This window comes from Emydura macquarii, unplaced genomic scaffold (genome assembly GCF_026122565.2).
Source record: "Emydura macquarii macquarii isolate MOO-44397 ecotype Brisbane River unplaced genomic scaffold, CSIRO-AGI_Emac_v2 contig_509, whole genome shotgun sequence".
Taxonomy (NCBI): Eukaryota; Metazoa; Chordata; order Testudines; family Chelidae; genus Emydura; species Emydura macquarii.
Window position 1 is genome coordinate 603,140 of NW_027130646.1, and position 25,127 is coordinate 628,266.

The window sequence follows — 25,127 nt, forward strand, 5'->3', positions numbered from 1 at the left end:
AGCCCCCAGGCTCGGCCCTGACGGGTTTGCACAGGAAGAAAACATCCCCCTTGTGACAGAGGAGGCCCAGAGAGATGAAGTAACTTGCCTAAATTCACGCACAGAGGCAGGGCTAGATAGAGGCCTTAGCCATAGGCGAAGTAGGCAATTGTCTAGGGCGGCAAAATGCATAAAGGGCGACTGCTGGGCTGCAGCCGCCTGCCTCCCGGCGTCCTGCCCCCGCACCGCTGCAAATACTCCAGTTTTTCCACTGGGGAGGGGGAGAGGGGAAAAGGAATGTTTTTATTTTGCCTCGGGCAGCAGAATAGATAAAGCCGGCGCTGGCTAGATAAATTCCTGGAGGACAGGTCCATCCGTGGCTGTTGGCCAGGACGGGCAGGGATGGCTGGTTGCCGGAGGCTGGGAACGGGCGACGGGATGGATCACTTGATGGGGACCTGGCCTGTTCGTTCCCTCTGATGCCCCGGGCCTTGGCCAGCGTCGGGAGCCAGGGTAGCGGGTTCGAGGGACCCTTGGTCTGAGCTTCCCCTGGCCGGCTCTTTTGAACTGAGCACCCAGCTGCTGCTGCGGGGCCCTGCCCAAAAGCCCTGCCTTCCCCTCCAGGGGAAACCCGGCGGCGGCTCTGACCCTACCTGTGGATGATGCTGATGATGACACCCCGCCCCCATCCCTTTTTTCTGCACCGCGACACGAGGGAAGCTAGGACCCGGCGGGATCCTCCGGCCGCAGCGCCCTGGGGAGGTGCAGCTGGGTCTGGGCTGGGTTCTCCCCTCGTCAATTTCACCCACAGCCCCGCAGCCCAAGCTCGGCGCGCAGCCAGAGGCCCGGGGGTGGGGGCAGCTCCCTGCCTGCAGCTCCCAGCGGGGCGCCCCAGACCTGCAAGGGGGGCTGGATAAGGCGGGGCAGGGGAAATACGCGCAGCTGGGCTGAGCCGGCTCTCCCCTGGGCACAGCCACTCTGCAGCGCACCAGGGGACCGGCTGCTGCTGCCTGCCTGCCTCCCATCTCCTCCTCCTCCTCCTCCTCCTCCATCCGCGGCTGCAGCGCCCCAGCTGCTAGCGGAGGAGCGAGCAAAGCCCTGGCAACTTCCCCTGCGCTGGTGGCGTTTGCTCTGAACCCACCGGCCGCCCTCCGCCTCCTCCCGGGGAGGCAGCAGGTTGCCCGGCTGGGGTTGGACCCGGGGCAGCTGATTAGCGGAAGCAGGTGCAGGCCTGGCCGCTGCCTTCGTCACCTGCTGATTGCCAGGCGCACCTGGGCACCAGGGGCTGGTTTCGAGGCAGCCGCCCCGCTTGGCCTGCTCGACTGGGAGCCAGGGAGAAAAAGACTAAAGCCCCCCACGCAGAAAGAAGCGGCTCCATAGAGAGAGAGACACACACACGAAAGGGAGTAGGGCAGCTCCTGATCTTTCAGTGGTTTCCCTCCAGCCCCTGCTGAAATATTTCTGTGAGTTTGCTTCCTTTTTTTTTTTGGTTTGTGGGAGAGCCATCTGGTGATCCCTCCCCACGAGGAATCCTTATGAGTCAGCTGCTTTCTGGCTGCAGAGAACTTAATTTTTCAATCAGCCTGTCTTGCCTGTTCTGAAACCATCTCCCCTCTCCCCCCCCCCACTTTAAAAACAAAACCATTCTTCTTTCACAGATCTCTGGATCGGTGCAAAAATAAAGCCAGTGTTTCCCCTTTTTTGGAGCCGGGAGAGAGACTCAGTCTACCTTGGCCATTTTTTTAAAGAGAACTTGAGGTTAGAATTGGTCAGGGGCCCTTCTAAGACCATGTCCACCCGGGAAAGCGTACAGATTCCAGACGATCGGGATTTTAACAATTTCCGGACAGAATGCAACGCAGAGGAAGGCTGGAGTCAAACTTATAACAAATCAGGAATCGTCGTGTGGATCCAGATCTTGGAGGTGGAGAGATCCCTGCATAAAATCAAGGTAAGAACAGCTGGGATTTGGGGGAGTGCTGAACATCTTCTCGGTGGTGTCTGTGGACACGCACTCTCTCTGGAATTAAGGGGCTTGACCAGGCTGTTTACAGAGCCCTGCAGAAGTGGGATGCAATAGACTCTGTGCATTCGCAGCTTTTGCATTTCTTCGTTTTCTATATGCACGGTGCAGGGCAGGAAGCCAGGGGAAAAGCAAGGCTATGTGTACCAGTGAATGTTTCCAGGATTGGGACCCCTGCATGCACCTGATCAGATCAATGATCTGTCTCATATCCTCTCTTCTTACATTAGTGAAACAGATAGATTATCTGGCCTGGTATCCCATTTCCCAGGGGCAGGATGTTGGCATAAAATCCCCATTACACACCTAGTTGTGCCATACTAAACTGCAGGGGTGTGTGTGTGTGTGAGTGTGTGAGTGAGTGAGTGAGAGATTTCTTCCTAACCCCATCTGGCCCTGGCTTTGTACCCTGGAGTAGAAGGACTGGTATCTCATGTAACTCTTCTGTTTTGGCCAGTGTCCGTGACCATCATGTTATCTAGTCCTGCCGTTGATTTGCTGAGCGATTTGCCTCAGTATCTGGTAGCAGTGAGTTCCGCAGGTTAATGACTTTCTTTAGTGCAGCATTTTGTATCCATTGGAAATGTGTTGCCTTTGAATTTTGCACAGGCTTCTCCTCCTTGGCCAATGTGCTGGTGTGAACAGGAAGTGCCCACATGTACCTTTCCAGGGCCTGCAATAGATTATGCTGATCTGTCCACCTTCAATTGGCTTTTTGTCTCTTCCTCCTCACCCCACCCCCTTCCTAGTGCTGACAGCTGGCTCAGCGGCTCTCATCTGCTGGAAGTGCCCTTAAAGTAATTGTTGGAGGAGCCGGCAGGAGGCAGGGCAGTTAGCTCATGTCCCCCGAGCCCGGTTCTCCAGGATGGGAGTTCCTCCATGGCCTGGGAGCTCTTGCACAGAAAGTGGGGATCAGCAAAGTCCCCAGCCGAGCCCTCCGTTCTGAGGCCGTTTCCACTGGTGGATTGAGATACACAGGGAACAACTGGAGCTGCTCAAGCAGTATAGAGAGAGGCTAGGACAGGCTGGAGCACTGGACTTCAGATTGCAGGGAGAAGCTACTCTGTCCCCAGCCCCTGACTGGGGCCGGAGCAGGCTGGGATCCCTGCGTGTTATTCTGTGGCACCGTGGGCAGACCTTGCCCCCCAGATGAGTGTCTCCTGTATGTCATAAGGATTTTCAAGGAAGTTGGCAGGCCTGGTGTGCAAGGTGTGTGCACAAGGAGGGGTGTGAGGCGTGAGTGTGCATGCTAGTCCCAGATCCACCCCTCCCTGGAGTTTCCTGGGTGCTCAGATACTAAAGCATATAAGAGCCCGTACAGAGAAGGAAGCTGGGTCTTGATAGTAATTGTCTGCTTTACGGGCACCCCCAGCGGGCCCGATCAGGATCAGAGCAAGGTGCTGTACAAACCCAGAATAAGGGATGGCAGGACTGGCTGGGAAATGCATTTGTGAGTCTCAGTTCAGTTCAGAAGCGGAGTGCATCCCTTCTGCAAAGCTTTTCCCCCACCCCATGCCCCCCAACCAGCACTAGCTGGTTCCTTTATGGGCAGCCTTAGCCGAGTGGCCATAGATTGAAGGAGCCCAGGGACTGACTCCCCACTGGGGCAGGATTGAGGCATGTTGGCTGGGCTGTGGGCACCGTTTGCTTTAACGCTACCGTGCTGGATCTGTTCTGTGGCTAAGGGCTTAGAAAAACTTGCCAGACTCCTAGCAGCCCGGGGCAGCACAGTGGGGTGGTGGAACACTCCAATTCCCGGAGGCAACCTCTGGATGAGGAAACCATGCTGGGAACGAGGAGGATCCTGGGATTTTTGCCGGGCTAATCTCTACACTCTGCTTCCGTGGGTCGGTGGGCTTCGTCTCCTGCCAGCCTCCGCCAACCGGCAATTGGGAGAGATGAATTCCCCAAACTCACCTGCTGTCTTGACCATTTCCTTGCTGCCCTTTGGGTTATGCACGGCAGCGGCATGGGTGTTGCTACTTTCACTTGGAGGCTGCTTGACCAACTCTGATCAGCCGCAGAGGCACCGCCGCCTGCGGGGCAGACCCAGGAAGACGCTGTGGCATATTACACCCATGGAACGTTTTCTTTGCTGCAGTAAGGCCTAGAAACTGAATAGATTTTTGGTTTAAAAAGCAAACTTGGATTTTTGTGCAGAAATCAATGGCTTAAGTCACTACACTGAGCAGAGAGCTTCCCACTTGCCAGTTTGGAGTGGGTGAGTTGAACTTGAAAAATTCACTCTAGGTAAATTGAAGGCTTCAGCCAATCTGGGCTGTCAAAATGACACTTCCCACCCACCCAACATTCAGAAGTAATTGGGCGCCATGCCGGGACAACTGGCTGAAATTCTCTGGTCTGTGCAGTGCAGCGGGTCAGACCAGTTGATCTTTATTATTTGTATCAAGTCGGCCCTGACAGGCCTCGAAATCCCACACAAAGCTCTCACACAAGCTGTAAAAATTGCCTGTGTCCCTCAATAGCCGGTATCTGATGCTCCGGGAGAAGGTGAAAGATCCATAATGCACCTGCTGAATGGTGCATTTCTATAACCACACTCAGTGCTTCCTGAACACATGCATTAATTAAACTCACCGCGGAAGGGGTTGTGAGGGATGGAAGCATAATCTCATTATTGGGTTGGCAGACACTGAGAGATTAGAGCTAAAGATTTCCAATGGGGCCGCTGATTTTTAGGTGCCTGATCTGAGATACTCTGGGCCTGACTATTCGGAGACGCTGGGTACCCACGACTCCCACAGATGTGAACCAGGCTCTAGAGGTCTCGGGTTGGGCACCCGAAGCCGAAAGTCTCTGCCTGAGTGACATGCCCTGGCTTGAGTCACTGTTAGGGTTGAGACTAGACTGCAAGTATTCCTGGCTGCTGGTCCTGTGTTCAGACCACTAGCCCACGTCCTTCCAGATGGCGGTTGCTCCTGTCGCCCCAATGCCTCTCCTCTGGGTCTGGAGGAGCCCCAGCAAACTTTGAGTGCTTTATTGTCTGGGGGTCTGTTTTATCCTGCCTCTAGCTAGGGTCACTTTCTTTTTTTGCCCTGATGCCCAGCGATTGCCTAGGTTAGACCCCCCGGGCCTCCAAAGCAGCCGCTCCCAGCACTGACTGCAACCTAGTTTGACTGCAGCACAAACCTGAAAGCTCTGACCTGTCCTTGGCAGCGGGCTGGGAGCAGAGCGTGCCGTTCAGCCAGGCAGCACATTGCACTCCAGAGGCAGAGAGCAAACAAACGGAGCTGGCAGCTCTGAGCAACTTGTCTCCTGAGACGGCTGCTGGCTGGGCGTGGGAGAGAATGTCCCTGTGGGCTAGCGGGTTGAGCGGCTTGGTCACGTACCTGCTTACATCGTGGAAAGGAAACCAGATCTGTGCGCGCTCAGGCATCCCACGGCAGCAGGCTTTGTAGGTCAGCTGTCCTCTCCTCCACAAGGTCTAGACCCGAGCCCCTTTTCTCCCTGGCCCCTGTTGCAATTCTCCCCTGCCCTCTCCCATGTGGTCTGCAAACAACACTTCCAAATTGCCTACTCACCTGTGCTGGGGCGGGTGGGCCATGGGGCGCCCCCATTCTCACAGCCTTCCCCTTGCTAACTTTCTGCCGTTTCCCTCTCTGGTCCCTTGCAGTGATGCAAACATGGAAGTTGCCCCGCTCTCCACTGCCAGGGTTTGCACGCGCTGCCTGGGCTGCTGCAGCGTTCACGGCGACCGCGCTGAATCTGTGCGGGGCTGAATCTCAGGGTTACCCAGCGAGTTCGCGAGGCCGGCCTGCCGGGGTCCTGCCCCCGCTGATTTTGTGAGCACGTCTCTACCGCTGGTCTTTGCAAGCCAACGGGGGCCCTGTAAGCAGACGCACGGGCCCACTCGGCTACCCCAGTGATGGGGCAGGACTCTGTTGGAAAGGGGATTTGCCGTTGAGGCTGACTCTGATTCCCAGACTGAATCTGTGCTGCCTAGTGTCATCACGCAGGGTCTCCTAAAATCCTGGCCTGGATAGCCCGGGCTGGCCTGCCTGGCGGAGCACGCCCCAGGAGCTGTAACAAGGACAACAGCTGATCCGTGTCATGCCCTGGAGACAGCAGAGGGGGAAGAGCTCCACGGCACTCAACCCAGTTGCTATGAGAGTTTGCTCAGCGATTCAGGAGGCTGGTAGCACATTCGCTACAAACCCTTCTTGGATGCAGTAAGCAGCCAAGTGGATCGGGGTGGCAGGATGGGTAGCGGTAGATGTGATAGATCCTGATTTTTAGTAAGGCTTTAGACACAGTCCCACGTGACACGGGCAAGCTAGGGAAATGTGGGCTAGATGGAATTACTAGAAGGTGGGTGCACAGCGGGTTGAAGATCGCACTCAAAGATAGTTATCAGTGGCCAGTTGTCAAAGTGGGAGGGTGGATCTAGTGGCGTCCCGCAAGGGTGAGCGCTGGATCTGGTTCCATTCAATATTTTCATTAATGTCTTGAATAATGGAGGGACGAGGCTACTTCTAAAATTTGTGGATGATTGCAACCTGGGAGAGGTTGCAAGTGCTTTGGAGGACAGGACTAGAATTCAGACTGACCGTGAGGAACCGTGAGGAACCAGAATTGGTCTGAAATCAACAAGATGAAATTAAATGAAGACAAGAGCAACATACTTCACATAGGAAGGAAAAATCAAATGCCCAACTACAGGAATGGGGAATGATTGGCTAGGCAGCAGAACTGCTGAAAAGGATCTATGGGGTTTTAGTGCGTCACATGTTGAATATCCATCAACAATGTGATGCTGCTGCGAAAGAGCCTCCTATTCTGAGCTATATTACAGGAATGTTGAATGTAAGACACAGGAGGTAATCATCCTGCATTACTCGACACTGGTGAGGCCTTCACTGGAGTTGTGTGGAGAGAGTCCAGAGGAGAGCAACAAAAAACAATCAAAGGTTTAGAAAACCTGACCTGTGAGAAAAGGTTTTAAAAAAAACTGGGCATGTTTAGTCTTGAGAAAAGAAGGCTGAGGGGGCACCTGATAAGTCTTCAGTCCTTTTAATAACACTCTTTAACATAGCAGATCAACCGCTCTCCATTTCTGTACAAGCCAGGACAAGAAGTAATGGGCTTCATCTGCAGCAAGGGAGATGTTGGTTGGCGATGAGGCAAACCTGTCTGATTATAGGTAGTTGAGCTCTGGACCAGACTTCTGAAGGCGGAATCCCCGTCAATGGAGGTTTCTAAGAACAGTTTGAACAAATACTTGTCAGGGATGGTCTATGTTTATTGGGTCCTGCCTCAGAACCGAGGGCTGGACGTGATGACTGCTTGAGGTCCCTTCCAGCTGGACGTCTCTATGATTCTGTAAACACGTCTCTAAAAGTTCTTGGTGCTAATGGAGGGGTCTCAGCCTTGCTGGAGGCAGGAATCTTGCGACGCTTCCGTAGTACTAGCAGAGAGAGTCCAGCAAAAGTGATGGCTGCTAAGATGTTTTAATAACTATTCCATTAGAATCCTGCTTTCCTGTTTGTATCACAGGAGCGATTCGAGGCCCCAGCTGAGATCAGAGCCCCACTGTGAAGGGCACTGTACAAACACATACATGGTGAGAGCCAGTCCCTGCCCCAAAGAGCTGACCACTTAACTAGACCAGGAAAAAGGGGGCAGGAAGGTCTCTTCTCTCCATTTTACAGATGGGAAACTAAGATACAGAGAGATGAAATAACTTACCCCAGCTCATGCTGGGAGTGTGAGGTCTCCTGAGTCCCAGCTCGGTGCCTTAACCACACAATCCTCCTTCCTCTGTAAGTCTCAAGGCCTTTGTTGTAACTGAATAGTAACTGCAGCCCTGGCGTGTTCGGCCACTTGTGAAGGTGGCTTCCTGGCCTGAAGGATGAAAGCCAGTGACTGACACTGAGATCCTTTGTGCAGTGAATCCATACCAGGACATACAGGTCCTGAAGGAATCCATTCTGAAGCACTTGGAAGAGAGGAAGATGATCAGGAACAGTCAGCATGGATTCACCAAGGGCAAGTCATGCCTGACCAACCTGATGGCCTTCTATGGAGAGGTGACTGGCTCTGTGGATGTAGGGAAGGCGGTGGATGTGATATACCTTGACTTTAGCAAAGCTTTTGAAACAGTCTCCTGCAGTATTCTTATCAGCAAGTTAAAGAAGTATGGGTTGGATGAATGGACTATAAAATGGATAGAGAACTGGCTAGATCATCAGGCTCAACAGGTAGTGATCAACGGCTCCATGTCTAGTTGGCAGCCGGTCACAAGTGGAGTGCCCCAGGGGTCACTGCTAGGGCTGGTTTTGTTCAACATCTTCATTAATGATCTGGAGGATGGGGTAGATTGCACCCTCAGCAAGTTTGCAGCTGACACTAAGCTGAGGGGAGTGGTAGATACCCTGGAAGGTAGGGATAGGATACAGAGTGACCTAGACAAATTGGAGGATTGGGCCAAAAGAAATCTGATGAGGTTCAACAAGGACAAGTGCAGAATCCTGCTCTTAGGATGGAAGAATCCCATGCACTGCTACAGACTGGGGACCGACTGGATAGGCAGTAGTTCTGCAGAGAAGGACTTGGGGGTTACAGTGGATAAGAAGCTGGACATGAGTCAGCAGTGTGCCCTGATTGCCAAGAAGGCTAATAGCATAGTGGGCTGCGTTAGTAGGAACATTGCCGGTAGATGGAGGGAAGTGATTATTCCCCTCTATTTGGCATTGGTAAGGCTGTATTTAGAGTATTGTGTCCAGTTTTGGGCCCCCCACTACAAAAAGGATGTGGACAAGTTGGAGAGAGTGCAGCGGAGGGCAACGAAGATGATTAGGGGGCTGGAGCTCAGGACTTATGAGAGAGGCTGAGGGAACTAGGCTTGTTTAGTCTGCAGAAGAGAAGAATGAGGGGGGATTTGATAGCAGCCTTCAACTACCTGAAGGGGGTTCCAGGGAGGATGGAGCTAGGCTGTTCTCAGTGGTGGCAGGTGATAGAACAAGGAGCAACGGTCTCAAGTTGCAGTGGGGAAGGTCTAGACTGGATATTAGGAAACCCTTTTTCCCTAGGCGGGTGGTGAAGCGCTGGAATGGGTTACCTAGGGAGGTGGTGGAATCTCCATCCTTAGAGGTTTTTAAGGCCTGGCATGACAAACTGGCTGGGATGATTTAGTCGGGGTTGGTTCTGCTTTGAGCAGGGGGTTGAACTAGACACCTCCTGGGGTCCCTTCCAACCCTCATCTTCTATGATTCTGTACCTGTAGGGCAGGAGGGATTGGAGGCCTCTGCTCTTATTACAGGGTAGCTCCCACATGCGTCAATAGGAGCCATTAAGCCCTGGCCCTGAGCCTGGAGGAGCTGGTTCTTGCTGAGTGAGAGGTTCTAGGCGTTCGGTGCCCTGGCAGGTCTGACCGGGCGGGGCTGGTCTCACCGGTGCTCACCTGCACTCGAGTGGCCCGGAGGAGGTCAGAGTCACCGCCTGACTTTGGAAACCCCTTCCTGAAGGATGGGTGCTTGCAGCCCGACGGCTCGCTCTGTGCTGGGACCTGCCTCTTGTTCCATGTAGAGGGGCTGCTTGCTGCTGGCCCCGGTTTTAGTTGTGTGTGTGTCCGTGGGACGCCCGAGTGACCCCATCTCCAGAAGTTTAAACAAGGCCACAGCTCTGAGCTGGCCCGGGAGCTTTGACTGATGTGGACTTGGGCAGGAGACCTCCCGAGGACACGCTGGCCACTGCGGGAAGTGTCACTGGCCCCATTGTTAAAATCCTGCCTATGGGACGAGATCTAAAACTGTCCGCGTGTGGCTTCAGTTGTGTGCAGCAATTTCCTGTCCTCGTCCTATGGGACTTTGACACCTGTGGCCAGAGAAAACAGCCGTTAACGTGTGGAAAGGTGCTGCCCCGATCCCAGTGAGTGAACGGGAAAATACAGGGGATGAGCGGAAGCTTTTGTTGCGCCGGCTTGGGTTTGAAGATCAAAGCCACCCCCTGCGGTTTCAGCCGGGCGTTCTGCTTGGCTCAGTGCCCTGGGCTCTGGGGGAGCGGTGCTGTGCGCTGTCAGACAGCGGTGGGTGAAACCAGGCCTGTGTGTGGTGGAAAGCGTCTCGGCTCCTCGGAGGACCGCAGGCACTAGAATTGCTGTTTGTCCAAGGGGCTGAGCTGAGTGGAGTGGGGTGGAGGGGTTCTCAGTTGCATGGAGTATGAAGGAGAGAGGGAGACAGAAGAGCTCCACTTGTATCCTGGGTGCGTCATGCTCTCTTGTAATAATTAGTGACCCGGCAGGCAAACGGCCTGAAAATGTGCAATAGGATGTGCCGGCTTGGGCTCCAATGACGTGTTTTGAGCATATGCGCAGCGCCTCGTGGTTAATATTTAAACCCCTTTCTAGCCTCCTTGGGAATGCCACCGGCGTGACGGTGCTGCCTGTTCCCCGGGAACCAGCCCCTCCAGCAGCCGGGGGGTGCGAGCCCCTGGGCCCCACTGGATCGGTGATAAAAGCCATGACAGGTCACTTCCAAGGTGTGTGTGTGTGGGGTGAGAGAGGTCACTGCCGAATCATTGTTCGGGCTTCCAAAGGGGTTGAGCTGCCCCCGGAAGAAACTTTTGGGGAAGGAGGAGAGGGGGAGACGTGGCCCCTTTTTGGTTAGCGAGGGGAAGGTGTTTGCACCTGGCCTCTGACACGCCCCGTCTGGTCAAGGGGCCTAGTCAGGCTCATGTAAGGGCTAGCGTGCGGGCAAGGCAGTGACGGTGAGGGCAGGCCACGTATGCATGGGAGAACAGGAATAGCAAGAGGGGTGGAACCCCTGTCTGAGCTGTGCTTAGCTCTCGGGGGCAGGGACAATCTCTGTGCTATCTGTACAGCGCCTAGCGCCATGGGGCCCCTAGGTGCTACTGGACTCCAGACAGCCGGCACTAATTGGCCCTGACTTGGGCTGAAGGGAGGCCAAGGGCTGAACGGGCTACGGCCACCCCGCCTCCTGTTAGAGACGGCCCCGCCAGGTCACGATGGAGGCAGAGGTGGCTCCGTCACGGTCCTTGCTGTCTCCGAGGCTGACCAGCCAGCACCTTTCCCCCGGACATGGATCCTTTTCGGCTTAAGGGATGGCCTGGGGTGGCCAGAAGCAGGGGGAGCATGGGAGGGCGCTTGTGCCCCCGCCACTTTCGCAGCCAGCGCCCCGCGGCTAGATAACCCGCCTGCCCGTTATCACAGCCCCGGGGCTGGCAGTGATGTTTTGGATGACGCCGAGGATCCAGCTCTCAGCGGTGTGAACCGCAGGCAGCCCGGGGGAGCTGGGCGGAAAGAGACAGGCTGAGTCGGAGTCATCCAATCCCGCCGACGTGGGGCGGAAGAGCCGGCTTGGCTCCCCGGGGGCGGAGATGCCACGGAGCTCCGTGCGTCGGAGTTTCCCGTCGGGCAGGTTCTGCCGCATGCCCAGCTGGAAAACGGTCCCTGCTCCCAAGTGTGGGGTAGCAGGTGGCAGGCCAGCCAAGCCTTGGGGGGGGCTAGAAACTCAGAGGGGCTGGAGACCCCGCCCCAGGTGGGTTCCAGTGGCAGCTGGAAGCCCAGGGTGCAGGTTTGTGGGGCTTTGGGTGCGTGTGCCTGCCATATGCCTGGAGGTGGGGGCACCACGTGGGAGGAGCATCTGCCCTGTCATCTGCCGTCTCCTCTGGTGCCGGGTGTGTCAGGTCACTGGAGGATTCACCCCCGCAGAAGGGGCTGGGCAAGCGGTGTCGTGTGTCCTCTTCCCGACTCCTCGGCTGCCTTCTCCTTCCTCTCCTCCCCGCTGCCTTTCCCCCATCTCCTCTCCCTCTGGCTCCAAAAGCAAATCTCCCGTGGCGGCGTGGGGACAATTTGTATAGCGGGGAAAGTGCTGAAAGCCACTGAACGAAACCGTAAGCCCTGTATGTGATGGCAACCGCTTCAAGCCACCTCTACTGCACCCCTAGTCCCAACACCCCTGGCCCCCCGTCCCCCGGCGGGAGTCTCCTCCGGTGCCCTCCGCACTGTGGGAAAGCAGAAGCTTCTTGGAGGTGAGGGCAGTGTCGCTGATGTGGGGCAAAGACCTTGAGTGAAGGACGTAGGGCAAATGACAGTGGAGCCATCCAGGGCTAATGGCACAGAGGTGACCGGCCAGAGGAGGGGAAAAGATGGGTTTGTGCACCCCTTCTTCCCTGGGGCGTTAGGATGATTCAATAAATCTCCAAAGCTATTTTCCTGATTGTTTTTACATTAGAAATTCAGCTCTCATCTGTTTCTTCCTGCGTCTGCCTCTGGTTGGGAAGGCAGCAGATTTATGACCCTGGCGCCACCGTGCAAGGGAAAGCAGGAGGTGACTTAGTCACACCGTTAAAAACCCTTTGTCTTTAATTCAAATGCCTGAGAAACACTGGGGAGACAGAAGGTCTTTGTTAAAGTTTCAGCCTCCTCCACCCCTTGGTGGTGATGGGAGAAGGATTAGAGGTTTAAGTGGCTTGATCTAGAGTTACATGAGAGGGTAAAAATATAAACATTGGGGATGGAAGCTCCCATGCTTCTGGGCACCAGCCAGCCACTGTCAGGAAGAAACTTCCTCCAGGCTGCTGAAGTATTTCTGGCACCTTGCTCTGAATCCGCCAGTGCTGGTCGCTGTCTGAGATGGGCTCCTGGGACCTGTGCTCTGATTGGGTCCGGCCATAATTGCGTTCAGTTTAAGGCAGAAGAAGGCCCCTATCCACATCCAAGACCATTGGCGAGTCCCCCAGGAAAGACCAGATTTGATGTTCCTGATGGTACTGAAGTTAAATGGCTTCCAGGCCCTTCTTTCTTCATCACAAAGAAACAAAAGGGTTCACCAGCCTTTGCAACTTGCCAATCCCAGTTATTTTTTACTAATTTCATATAAATATCTAGGCAATGAGGGGGAGAGAGAGATCATGAGATCTGTCCTAATCACCCACACACCATCCCATCTCCCAAAGCCCGCGGCATCTCCGCTCTCGAAGACAATGTGCCAGAGAACCGATACTTGGGTCACTCTCTAACCAGCGAGAAACTTCGCTCCAGGAAAGTTTGCCAGGTGCTTTGCAGAAGCTCCACGGATGCCTAGGAGGCTCCGTGCGGTGAGAGAGGACGTTACAACCGCCTAGCGCCCATCAACAGTAGACGCATGCTCCAGAGCGTCTCCCTGGAGTCGGCCAAAGCTTGTGGCTTGGCTGTTTCGCTGCCACCTCTTCTGCATGAGTTTGACCCGTGTCTCCATGTGGTCGGGGAATCCTCTCAGGCCTCCCAGACGCACGGTGTCACCCAGGATTTGCCACGTGCTCTGAGTAGCCGCTGTGGTGTGGGCTGAGTCCCTCTGTTGAGGGTCTAGGCTGAACGTCTGATGTCAAAAAGGAGCGACAGTCCGTTCTGTGGGTCGTAGCAGAGATTTGGGACTCCTGGGGGCTCTCTTCAGATCTGGGAGGAAGTGAAGTCTAGTGGCTAGCGTGGGAGATTAGGTGTCAGGACTCGTGCGTTCTGTTCCTGGTTTTTGCCACTGAGTTGCCCTGTGACTCTGGGCAAGTCAGGTAACCGCCCGTGCCTCAGTTTCTCTAGCTGTAAGAGCGAGGCGGTCAGTTGTCTTCCTCCGAAGGGCTGCTGGGAGGGCGAAGTCATCAGCGTGTGTAAAGTGCGTGGAGGTGAATGGTGCGAGAGAGCATTAGGAAACGCAGGGCCACGTGGCTTTCCCGCTGTCGGTCGTTCAGCTCCCGGCGTCAAACCTTTCTTTGCAAAAACCTTGTGATGTGGGTGCTGGTGTTCAGTGCCTGACCTGCCCCCGTTTACACTGAGCAGGAAGCCTTTTCCTTGGAAAGGCCGGATTCCTTTGACTTGTCGGCATTGGAAAGCAAAAGTGGTCCCCTCCAACTCCTCTCCTGAGCTCAGAGAGCTGCAGGGGACAACGCCGCTTCCCAGGGCGAAGGAAAGGCGACTCGAGAGGGTGGAGGGGTGTGAAAGGCTGAAATGGGGAGTGGTGGATTGAGGCTGCTGTCCTCCGTTCTGGTCCTTTGCTGCTGCCTCTGGGCTTCAGAGGCTGCCCAGAACCTTTTTTCCAAAATAATAACGTAATGATCCTGGCTTCTTAACATCTTGCGAGGTCGCTGCATTCCCGGGCTGCATCAGGAGGTGGTACCGGGGCCCGCTTGCACCTGGACATTACAATGGGGCCTAAACACTATGATGATATTCATGCTATGACAGCTGGGGAAACTGAGGCAGAGAGTCAGTGACTTTCCCAAGGTCACGCAGGAAGTCAGTGGCAGAGGCGGGGATTGAACCCAGCTGTCTCCTCTCCCGTTTTGGTGCCTTAACCACAAGATCTGCCTTGCTTCCTTTCATCTACTGCTGGTTGGCCCAGGAATGAATCGGAGTCTCTTTGTCTTGAAAATTCAGTCTTGGGGTGTTCAGGTTGCGCTCGTGAGAAAAGAGCCTGTGACTTCTGACCCAGGTGGCTAGGGTACTGGTCTGGGACTGGGAGACCTGGTTCTGTGCCTAGCTCAGCTGCTGACTTGCAAGGTGACCTCGGGCTGGTCCCGTCCCTTCGCTGTGTCCTGTCTGTTTTGGAACGTTCGCGCTCTGGGGTAGGGACTCTCTGCTGTGTAGACGCACCTTCGGAGCAGCAGTCAGAGGCGGTGGCTGCCCTGCCCTACCTCACTAGCTCTACCTTAGTCCCCTGGCTGTCTTTTCCCCACTTCTCCTCCCCACGTTACAGCCGAAGAGTCAATATTGATTCAAGGCTGCAGAAGGCAGCCAGACCCATGAGGCTTCCCGGATGTGCTGCCGGTGCCTGGCGGTGCTGATGTCTCAGCCTGCTCCTGCCCTGCCTTAGATCCGTGTCACTCCCACCAGGTGATGGGGGGGGGGGGGGCGGGGGGCCTGGCGTGTCTGGCTCAGCTGATGCTGACGCTCGAGTCGCCGGCTCGGTCACCTGATGGCGTGGGGCCCGAACAGTCACCGCCAGGCAGGCTGGTTCTCCTCTCCTGGGGGCTGGCTGACTCACCCGCCACGACCGTTCCAGTCGGACCAGTTCTGGTGAGCGTGTGACACGTAGGCAGACTCGGTGCTGCGAGTCGGCCTGTCCTTTTGTGCCGGGTCCGGGGCATGGCCCAGCATCACACGGTGGGACTGCAGGGCCTAATGCACATCCGAGGAAGGGAATGCTGCCTAGTGGCTAGCGCTGCCAGTCCAGGGTTCCTGCCCCGACTCTGCCAGATGCCCAAAGTTGCACAGTGGCTAACTTGCTGTGCCAACCCCTGCCTCAGTTTACCACTCTGTACAAGGTCAGCATTGATCTCAGAGGGAGGTACATGGTCTAGTGGCTAGATCGCTGCACCAGGAGTCAAGAGAACTGGGTTCTATTCCTGCCTCTGCCGCTGACTCGCTGTCTGACTGTGGGCAAGTCACGGTCCCTCTCCCTGCCTTGGTTTCCCCACAGCCCTTTGTCTGTCTTGTCTGCTGGGCTTGGAAACTCTTCAAGGCAGGGATCGTCTGTCTTAGCACGCGTCGGCGCAGCGGCCAGCCCGGATCCCAGTGGGGTCCTTCAATGCTATCGTAGCAGAGCCTCCTCCGAGGAGAGCTTCTCCCCACGTACAAAGTAACATTCTCCCGGGGAAGCCCCAGCTTGTCCGTCCCCCGGGGCCAGCCCAGGATGGTCTCTGCAGCTCATTCTCCTGCCTACCGTCTACCTGGCCTGTGGAGAGGCAGTTGGTGTGCTGCTGAGACCCCTGCGGTCTCCCTGTTCCCTTGTGCTCCCCTGTCAGTCAGTCTGTGTCCATCCATCGTCGTCTACTTACACTGTAGCCTCCTGGGGGCAGGGACTGTCTTGGGTCTGCGTTTGCACAGCGCGGAGTGCAGTGGGATGCTGGCCCGGGATGGGGGCTAACTGGTGCGGTGGTGGTACAAATCATGAAGAATAGGACTTGATGTGATGGGATTTCCACCGTTCCCACTGGGGAAAATGATGCTTCAGGCGGCTAGGTCTGTCTTGATCCTTGACCCAAACTGGCCTTTTGCTTTATTTCCTCCTCAGACTCGCCCTGGGAGCTCAGGCAATTTTCCCAGGAGCAACCTCCAAATCTCCCTGCTTTCCAGTATGTCCCGCAGTGACTCCCTCCCCGCCACTACCTGGCGGATTTTTACAGCACTCGGAGCCGGGTGGGGGGATTTGGGAAGCGCTCAGCACCGGCCTGAGGCGGTGAAGAGTTTTCCCATGGGAGGAGATTTAGCTCCGTTTCTGAAAACACCTCCCAGGGAGCGCTACCTATAAGTGGTGCCTCAGTGGTGCTGCTCTGTTGCTTACAGCAGCAGCGTCCGTGTCGGCGCTGGTCCGGAACGTACCCGGTTGCTCCAGGAGTGCCCGGTTCTGGCCAAGAACCTGGTTTGCTGAGCCTCTCGCCAAGCAAGTTTCCCGGCTGGTTTCTCCAGTCTGAGATGACGAGCCAGAGGCGCGTGTGATCTCGTACGTGCTGCGCTGGGCCGGGCGACCTGTGTTCCAGTCCCGCTCCGTGCGCTGACTCACTGTGTGTCCTGGGCCACCTCACCTCTCTCTGCCCTGGCCCCTCTACTTATCCGGCCCCCATCACCGTGGTATCTGATCTCCTCGCAATCTGACTCGGCGTGGGAGGATGGACTAAAAGACGTCCTCCAGCCCTGGACATCTATGGTTCCATTCGTTGTCCTAACGCCCCTGCGGGGCGGGGCAGGGCTGTTCACGCCATTGTATAGTTGCGGAAACTGAGGCACAGAGTGGCCAAGTGTCTGGCTTGAGTCTGGCAGATCGGGGACTCGAACACAGGTCTTGGCTAGTGTCCTGGCCCCCCTCCTTGCCTTAGTGACTCCCTCTGTGGGAAAGTGCTTTGGGAATGACCGCATCTGTGTGCTGTAAGAGCCAAGTGTTGCTATTCCTGACTTCTGGCTGGGTTTCAGGCGAGGATCCTCGCCCTGGCGTCTAGCTCGCGTGGCTTGACTGGTGCCTGCGCTCCGTGCTTAATTGAGTGCTGGCAGACGTGCGGCGCAGCCCATTAGCGCAATGTGATACCCACTCGACTTGGACGGGGGATGGGAACGGGTGTCCCCTGTGCGCGTACCCGAGTCTGCCCCACGTGAAGCGCCCCTCCTCTAAAGCCGAGAGACTTACGCTGCCCTCTCCCGGGCTGCTTGCTTTGCACCCTTTGACAGGCGGAGGTGAATGCAGAAGTGGCTGTTGCTACTTACTGCAGTAGCACCTAGGAGCCCTAATCCTGCCCCCGTTGTGCTAGGAGCTGTACGAACGCACAACAATGAATTCTGCTTGAAGGAGGTGCTGTGCTCTTGTGGATTGGACCCTGGACTGGGAGCCAGGAGATCTGTGCTGTATCCCCCCCAGCTCTGCCCCGACACGCTGTCTGCCCTGGCGGTCGTTACTTCCCCTCCCGTCCCTCTGTCTGTCCCGCCGATTTAGTGCCGGTCCCAAAGGGTTACCAGTCTGTGTCACCAGGTGCTGGGTCAGGGTTCCATTTGGCATAGTGAGAGCTGTGGGGTGCACCCGTAATAGCACCCCAAATGCTGCATGGGGCGCTCTTCTGAACGGGAATCTCTGTGTGGGGAAGCAGCAGAGATCTCCGGGTCAGGGTGGTTCTCTCACTGCAGCAGCTGTGGGTTTAAATGGATAAATCTTGGCTCTGTGCTCCCAGGTTTGGCTGGGCGAGGAGGGTCAATGAATGGCTTTGTCCAGGAGACCAAGATCTATTGGGTCTGACGATGAGGCCACTTGTTCTCTTGCCTTGTGAGCGGTGCGGGGATTTTGAATTCTGGTCTGTAGAGTTGAAAGGCTGGTTCCTGAATGCAGCGTACGGCTTCCAGCCCTCTTTTTGTTTTGGTAAGATGGCGGTTTCTTCCCTCCCAGAATAGCTCTTTCTTTTGATGATATATTTGCTGTCATGGTTACCGGGAGTTTCTCCGAACCCCCTGGGGTGGGTGTAGGTATGACAGTGAGTGCATCTAACAGAGCCGCGCTGTGCGACCGGGCCGCGGCTGTGCCGTATTCTCGGTCCGACCTAGCCCCTGCCTTTCATCTGCCTCGCTCTCCTGCGGGTGCTTAAGCACCATTTGTTATTACACGAGACCCGTTCGGGGCCGGAGCCCCATTTGTGCAAGGTGCTGTATAGACACGGCCCGTGCCCCAAAGTGTTCCCGAGTGGGGGGGAAAAATCGCTTCCCTGCAGCCAACGGGCCAGGCCCGTCTTGGTGCAGGGTGTCAATCCGGCGCGTGGCGATTGCCTGGGATGCTGGCTAACACCGCGGAGGAGGAGGGAGGAAGGGGTGGCGCCCGTGGAGTTTCTTACGGCCTGTGCCTTCCCCCTTTGATTCCTGTGGGCAGTGGATTAACTGGGGAGACGGCTGCAGCCAGATGGCGTAATCCACAGTCACCCTAGACAGGAAAAGCTAAGGGCAGGGGGCCGGAGATCAAAGCCGAGGCCTGGCCTGGATTCTCTTCTCTTAGTTGGGAGCTCTCTTCCCCCCAGACCCAAAACTGGTGACCGACCGGCCCAGTCCGGTGGTCTAATGATGGCATGTTCTATTGTCATGTGGTTGCTGGGGGTGGGACTGAGGATCTCTGCTGGGTGCCACGGCCAGCAGGGGAGCCCCCCGGGCCGGTTCTCCTCCCCCTCTAGCTGAGGCTCGGCGCTGCGCTGACTGCGCTCGGCGGGGGAGGATCCTTCTGATGTGGGAAGAGAGCTTCCAAAAAGCTCCCGGTGCCGCGGTGGGAAAAGCGGCACCTTCTGACTCCATAGCCCCGTTTATCCCACGTGTGACGGATGCGGGAGCAGAAACGTATTAACCCTGCAGAGCCGGCACAGCCGCGGGAGGGCGGGAGCTGCTCCCACGTTGTCAGAAGAATGGGGGTAACACGATTCTTGGAAGGTCACTCGGTGCGTCCCTCGGGAGCCAAAACCGCGGCATCTGCCTGAAAGGAGGGACGCCGGGTTGACATCTCCTTTGGTTCAGAATAGCTCCAGGTCGACTCGTCCCTGGGATTCACGATCTGTTCCCGTCCAGGTTTTACGTCCTCGGCCATTTTGACTGGATGGGTTACACCCGGGCGGGGTGCAGCTCCAGTCACCAGGCCAAGTGACCTCACCCCCCGTTGTGATGTCAGAGGTAACTCAGCCAGTCGCCACCCTTACTCTATGGCTAATTTGCATGCAGCAATTTCATTGGTTGTATGAGAGAGGCTGCCCAACTGTCACCTGACCAACTCAGCACAATGGGAGGTGCACAACCCCCTCAGACGGACATCAACACAACCAGCACACACACATACCCTTGCTGCAACACTCACCCCTCCCTTGCTACCTGTGCAAATCTTAACGACCTGCCCACACAACAACACAACCAGAGCACACCCTAACCCCAATTTCCCTCTGAAGCCTAGGATGGCGGAGGCAGCACAAAGTGAAGGAAATTGCTCCAACCACGGTGAAGAGCTCTCTGTTTTGGCATGTTACCAGTTCCAATCACCACTGGGATCCGCACTCTGTTACCGGCCGATTTTTAAGTTCGGAGCCATTGTCGGTTTCCTTACACACGTGACTTTGCAAACCACACCCATGTGAAAGCACAGGCTTTCAGCTACTCGTTATTAGCAAAGTGTGTCTGTGACTACATCTTGGTCGTCAGGGAGGCCTGAGGCCAGGAAGGGGCCAACTTGACTCAAGAGATGCCAGGGTGTTTGTAGAGACGGCAGTAAGGAAAACTGCATCTCCTGACTCGTAATCTGGTCAGATTCGCTTTGAAAGCTGGGAGATGGTAAAATGGAGCCTCACGATGTCCTCTTTACAAAGCCCCTTTTCAGAGTAGACCAGCACGGAGAGAGCAGCCCGATAATCAGAGAAGATGAGGGTTGGAAGGGACCTCGGGAGGTGTCTATTCCAACCCCCTGCTCAAAGCAGGACCAACTCCAACTAAATCATCCCAGCCAGGGCTTTGTCAAGCCGGGCCTTAAAACCTCTAAAGATGGAGATTCCATCATCTCCCTAGGTAACCCATTCCAGTGCTTCACCACCCGCCTAGTGAACAAGTTTTCCCTAATATCCAACCTAGACCTCCCCCTCTGCAAGTTGAGACCATCGCTCCTTGTTCTGTTATCTGCTACCACCGAGAACAGCCTAGCTCCATCCTCCCTGGAACCCCCTTTCAGGTAGTTAAAGGCTGCTATCAAATCCCCCCCTCATTCTTCTCTTCTGCAGACTAAACAAGCCCAGTTCCCTCAGCCTCTCCTCATACGTCCTGTGCTCCAGCCCCCTCATCATTCGTTGCCCTCCACTGGACTCTCCAATTTGTCCACATCCTCTGTCACTAGGTTGCCTCCCTCGTTCTGTAAGGGGCCCACACTTTCCCTGACCACCACCTTGTTGCTAACATACCTGTACAAACCTGCTTGTTACCCTTCGCATCCCTTGCCAACTGGAACTCCAGTTGTGTAGCTAGCACAATTGCATGGAGCTGGTTTGGTTGTTCCGTTAGCAGAGACTGCCTGCAGGGGAGTTTATCCCAAGTGTGTGTCAGAAAATTGAAGGGCAAATTTTTGAGCAAACGTTGCTGTTTTAATTGTCTCTCTCACCCCACTTTCTTCAATACAGAAAACATCCCCGCTCCTGAAACTTCTCCGAAACCACCCAAGATGTCACACAGAGAGAGAGAGGAAATTGCATGAAACAAAATGCAGGGCTGGTAGGGTTGGCTGGTTTTTGTTTGGGTGGGTTTGTTTTTGGGGAGATGGCTATGAATTTTTTTCCACCGGTCTTTGCACAGTTCTGAGTCAGGCTGGGAGGATTTAGCCAGGGGGGGAGGAACAGGAATATTAGCAGACATGCCCCCGCCTATCCAACCAGGCCTATGAATCACTCTAAAACCAGTGCATGAGTCTGTTTCTGTTCACCCATGAAGGGAGAGCAATAAAGAGCAGTAAAATCCTGATTAAGCCTCTGAAAACCGCCTCCCGGCACGACGGAGGAGCCTCAGACCGTGACTAGAGGAACCAGATCTTCCATCACTGGGGCCTGGCAATTGGCAGCTTGTGTGTGGCTGGGGCAGCCTGCGTGCAGAGGCTTGGCTGATCAGCTGGTCTAGGAGATTCTTACCTGTAGCTGTTTTGTCCTCTGCTGGTTGGAAGGAGAAGCACGAACAGGCCCCAGCAATGATGATGTGAAATCTTTTAAGCCACATAATGGCCTCTAAGGTGCATTTATGGTCCGATAAGTGACTCTAAAAATGGCCCTGTTCTGTCTCCGCATATCCTGCTCCCTGGAGGTTTTGTGCTTCCATCTGTGGACTTGTCACTCCTAGTAGCGGTGCTGGCTCTGCAAGGGCTGTGGGATGGGGAGCCGGAGTCTGTCGTGCATCCTGCGCTGGAAAAGGTTTCCGTTGCTGGTGTTAACGTAGAAAGGGCCCAGAGGTGGCTGACGGTTGGTGCTAGCAGGAGGAAAAATCCTTTCCGTCGTCGGGAAAGGGAGTGTGGGCGCTTGGGTTGCTGTGAAAGATGCAACATCTGGTGCTGCCAACCCCACCTGTTCCAAATTCATGAGTTACCAGAGTCCAACACTTTCACAACAGAGTTGATGGGCATGGACCGCTTCACCAAAAGGGCCAACTTCATCCCTTGCGCAGGCCTCCCTCTGCTGAAGAAACAGCCCTGCCGTGGATCAGCCACGTAGTCCGCCTCCACGGCCTTCCGGGACGCATCCCATCTGATCGAGGGTCTCCGTTAACAGCTCTGTTCTGGCCCGAGGCTCTGCCCCTGCTAGGGGTCTGCACAGGCCTGTCTTCCACTTACCATCCTCCAGCCACCAGCCAGATAGAAAGGGGCCAACCAAATTCTTGAGCAGCATCTGTGATGCTGCATCAGTCGTCGCCGGGGTGATCGGTCCTCCCTTCTCCCTCATGCAGTGTGTGCCTACAACAATGCAGACCAGGCATCTGCAAGTCAAAGTCCTGGTTTTATCAACCCCCCACCCCTCCTCCCCAATTCCACCTGCAATTACCTGCATCCTCTCCCAGCCCATCCGCTGGTGCAGCAGATTGTTTGGGCCCAAGAAGAAGTAAAGAAGCACCTGGAAAAAGCGAGAGCGGACTGTAAACGGCATGTGGGCCAGCGTCGCCAGCAAGGCCCCCCTGCTCAGTAGGGCAAAAGGTGTGGCTCTACACAGACCATCTCTGTAACGACAGAGATGGCTGCATTTCTGGGCTTGGTAGGTGTTTGCAAACTGCTTTTGCAGACCCTCTAAGCTGAAAGGACGGAATCCGTCCATTCCTGTAATCTGCACGGCTTGCCTCGATTCTTTGCAAAGCCAGTTCTTGGAAGGAGACATGAGGCTGTTTGAACAGCCCAGGGAGAACAAAGCCAGGTCCCATGCGGAGAGCTGGCACCGGGCCGGGCCTCACCTGGAAACAAAGGCTCTCCGTTCAGAACGTCTGGAAACCTGACAAGGGAACTCGAGAACCTTCTCTTCAGAGCACAGGCTGGTAATGAGAGACGGCGCCTTTTACCTCTCGCTCGCCCATTTCGGTGCGGCTCCGGCTGGTAGTACCTGCCAGCGGCTGTTGCCTGCTGATAGCTGGTTTTGCAGCCCCTGTGTGAACTGAGTTGGTGGGTTCTCTCAGCCCAGTTCGATGATCAGGGGGGTGTCTAATCACAAAATCTCTGGGCACTACGTGAGCTCTTGTCTAGCGAGGACTGAACTCCGCTCTGACTCCTGGAGACGGTCATGCTGGAACAGGCTTGTGGGCAGGGCGGGGGAAGCTGGCTCTGCCCCTGGCCTGCGTTGGGAAGGACTGAAAGGCCAGTCCTTTTCTATGCAGCGGATCTGTCCCATGCTGGGGTTTCTGACTGCCGTATTCCCGGCTCTAAATACATCTGGGCCTTCCAGGCCCTTCGGGGTGTATTGCTGCCCTTGGGGAAGAGAGAGGTGTGACAGCCGCCATGCACATCTCTGCTCTCCTAGGGGCTGAGCCCCTCTGGTGCTCCCCAGCAGGGCAGGAGCTGGGATTTCCGGGCCTGGGATCTGAACTCTGCATTATCAGCAGGCTAAATCTGCAGTCCAGGTTTGCAGATTTGCAATCCACAGCCACCAACTGATTCACAATTGTGCTGCCACTGGGAACTTCCCAGCAAGAGCAGGGATTGATATCAGATCCTCCTGCCCTGAAAGCCCAGCCCCCTGCCACTTGAACTAAAGGAGAATCTCCATAATCTGTAATCAGTATAGGGCCCATGACACACAGTTCAAACTTCTTTCCGTGGACAGCAGTGTCCATACACCCTAGCCAGTTCGTTACATACTGTTAATGGATTAGAAACTCCAGCATGTGCAAAAAGGGCTCCCGGTGGGTTAAAAACATGCGCCTTGCTTTTGCTTTAGCCAATACCTAATACTGCCTGTTTGCTAGACACAACCACCGAGATCTGTGCGTCTACGCTAAACCAGGGTGTCGTGTACAACGAAAGCTACCGACTCCTCCCAGTCCTCCTCTTTGCCTGTGCAAAGCAGCTGTCCTCTCTAGCTCGCCTTTGATACAGGCGTCTGGTATCCCGGTGAGACCTGGCCCATGTCCCCTGCTGGGAAATGGCCCATGGCTAAACAGAAAGCAGGGATAATGTTGGCTCCATTTTCTGTTTAACCCTTTCTTTGCCTGACGTGATTCAGGATGGATACCCAGGGACTTTGACGTCCTTGTGCCATTGCTTGGCTGTCGCTTGCTTTCTATTGGCTTTGCGTCTGGCTGTGTGTCGGCATATAAAAGGCAGTAAGCACATTCAGGTGACTCCCACAGAGCCATCCTGCCGGGGGCCTTTTAGAAGGTACTCATGGCAGTAATCCAGTAGAGGGTGAAGGAAGGTCTGATAGGATGAGCAATGGCCCAGGAGATCCGAGTGAGACACCTGCCCCAGTCTATCGCTGCTTGGACCAGCAAAGGCTGGGATGGCTACAGAGCAGAGCACACGTCACCCCCTCTGGCCAGTTTGGACAGCATCGGCTGGCCCTCAGGGAGGTGGTCACGACACGTCCTAGGGAAGTGTTAGTGGAGAAATCCAGAGACCTAGCTTGGCACCGATGCTTTTCACCTGACAGCCTGGAGGTTACCCTCTGTGGGGTAACACACTGTATTGGGAGCAGTGGTATAGAGGGGTAATGGTAATGGCTGATAACTAGGCAAATATTCAGACTGAAACCTACCTAGGCAAATATCTTAAAGTGCTTTACAAACACTCTTATGCCATAAGGATCCCGTCACCCATCCCTGAAATGCAGCTGTGTCTGGGGTGGAACGCAGCAGCTGTTCAACACACAGCACCACCACGCTACGTTTTAGGGTTGGGGAAACTGATCTCTCAAGTACTGTAGCATTCACTGCATTCTGAAATACCAGATCTATGCCTCAAGGAGCTTGCGGTCTATCGCGGTCGAGGAGGCGAAGGTAGTGTGTTTAATCGAAACGACAGGGGAATTTAGGCAGTGGAAGCAATTGTCTGAGCTGCAATTTGGCCGGGGCCCTGGGGTTAACATCTGGCAAAAGGTGCTAAGGAAGCATTGTCACCGCTGGCCGTAATCTCCATTTTCTGTCTCATCCGATCAACGGCCGCCGCAGTGCAAATAAATGCGGCTCTTTCCAGCATAATAAACAGGAAAACCTAGTTTGTGTTTTTAATAATGGAACCGAAGCCCTCGCTGTTTTGTCTGTTTAGTCGAAGATGCGGCAGGTGGAGGTGGAGACAGCTGACTAGCTCCCATCAAAGCCGATACTCTTCAGGAAAGATCAAATAGCGGAATGTAAATCAATGGAAATGTATTCCGGGGAGCTGGGCTCCTTAATTGGCTAGGGCTTGGGAATAAGACAGCAGGAAACCGCTTCAAAGCGGCTCTCCAAAGGAAGAGGCCCGGCTTGATGTATCTCTCCATGACACCGGAGCCCAGGCTGCTTATGAAACCAGTACAAAGTCTTTTTTCTGAAAGGGCCACCTGACACGGGGGGGGGGGGGAAGCCGGGCACAAGCACTGGGGAATAGAATAAACCAACCATGGGGTTGAGGCATTCAGCTGCGGTGTTGGAGCCGGGGGGATACGATGCTGCGCTGGGAGGGGGTGGGTGGGTGGG

General features: G+C 55.3%; 1 protein-coding gene across 1 annotated transcript in view; it reads left to right on the plus strand.

Moving 5' to 3' along the window:
- The first annotated feature begins 631 nt into the window (after positions 1 to 631).
- STARD10 (StAR related lipid transfer domain containing 10) overlaps positions 632 to 25,127 on the plus strand; it is a 33,885-nt gene continuing 9,389 nt past the window's right edge. The window contains exons 1-2 of the mRNA XM_067539082.1: positions 632 to 1,442; positions 1,638 to 1,930. Coding sequence (XP_067395183.1) covers positions 1,769 to 1,930 — 162 coding nt within the window. The 5' untranslated portion in view covers positions 632 to 1,442; positions 1,638 to 1,768. The remainder of the gene's footprint in view (positions 1,443 to 1,637; positions 1,931 to 25,127) is intronic.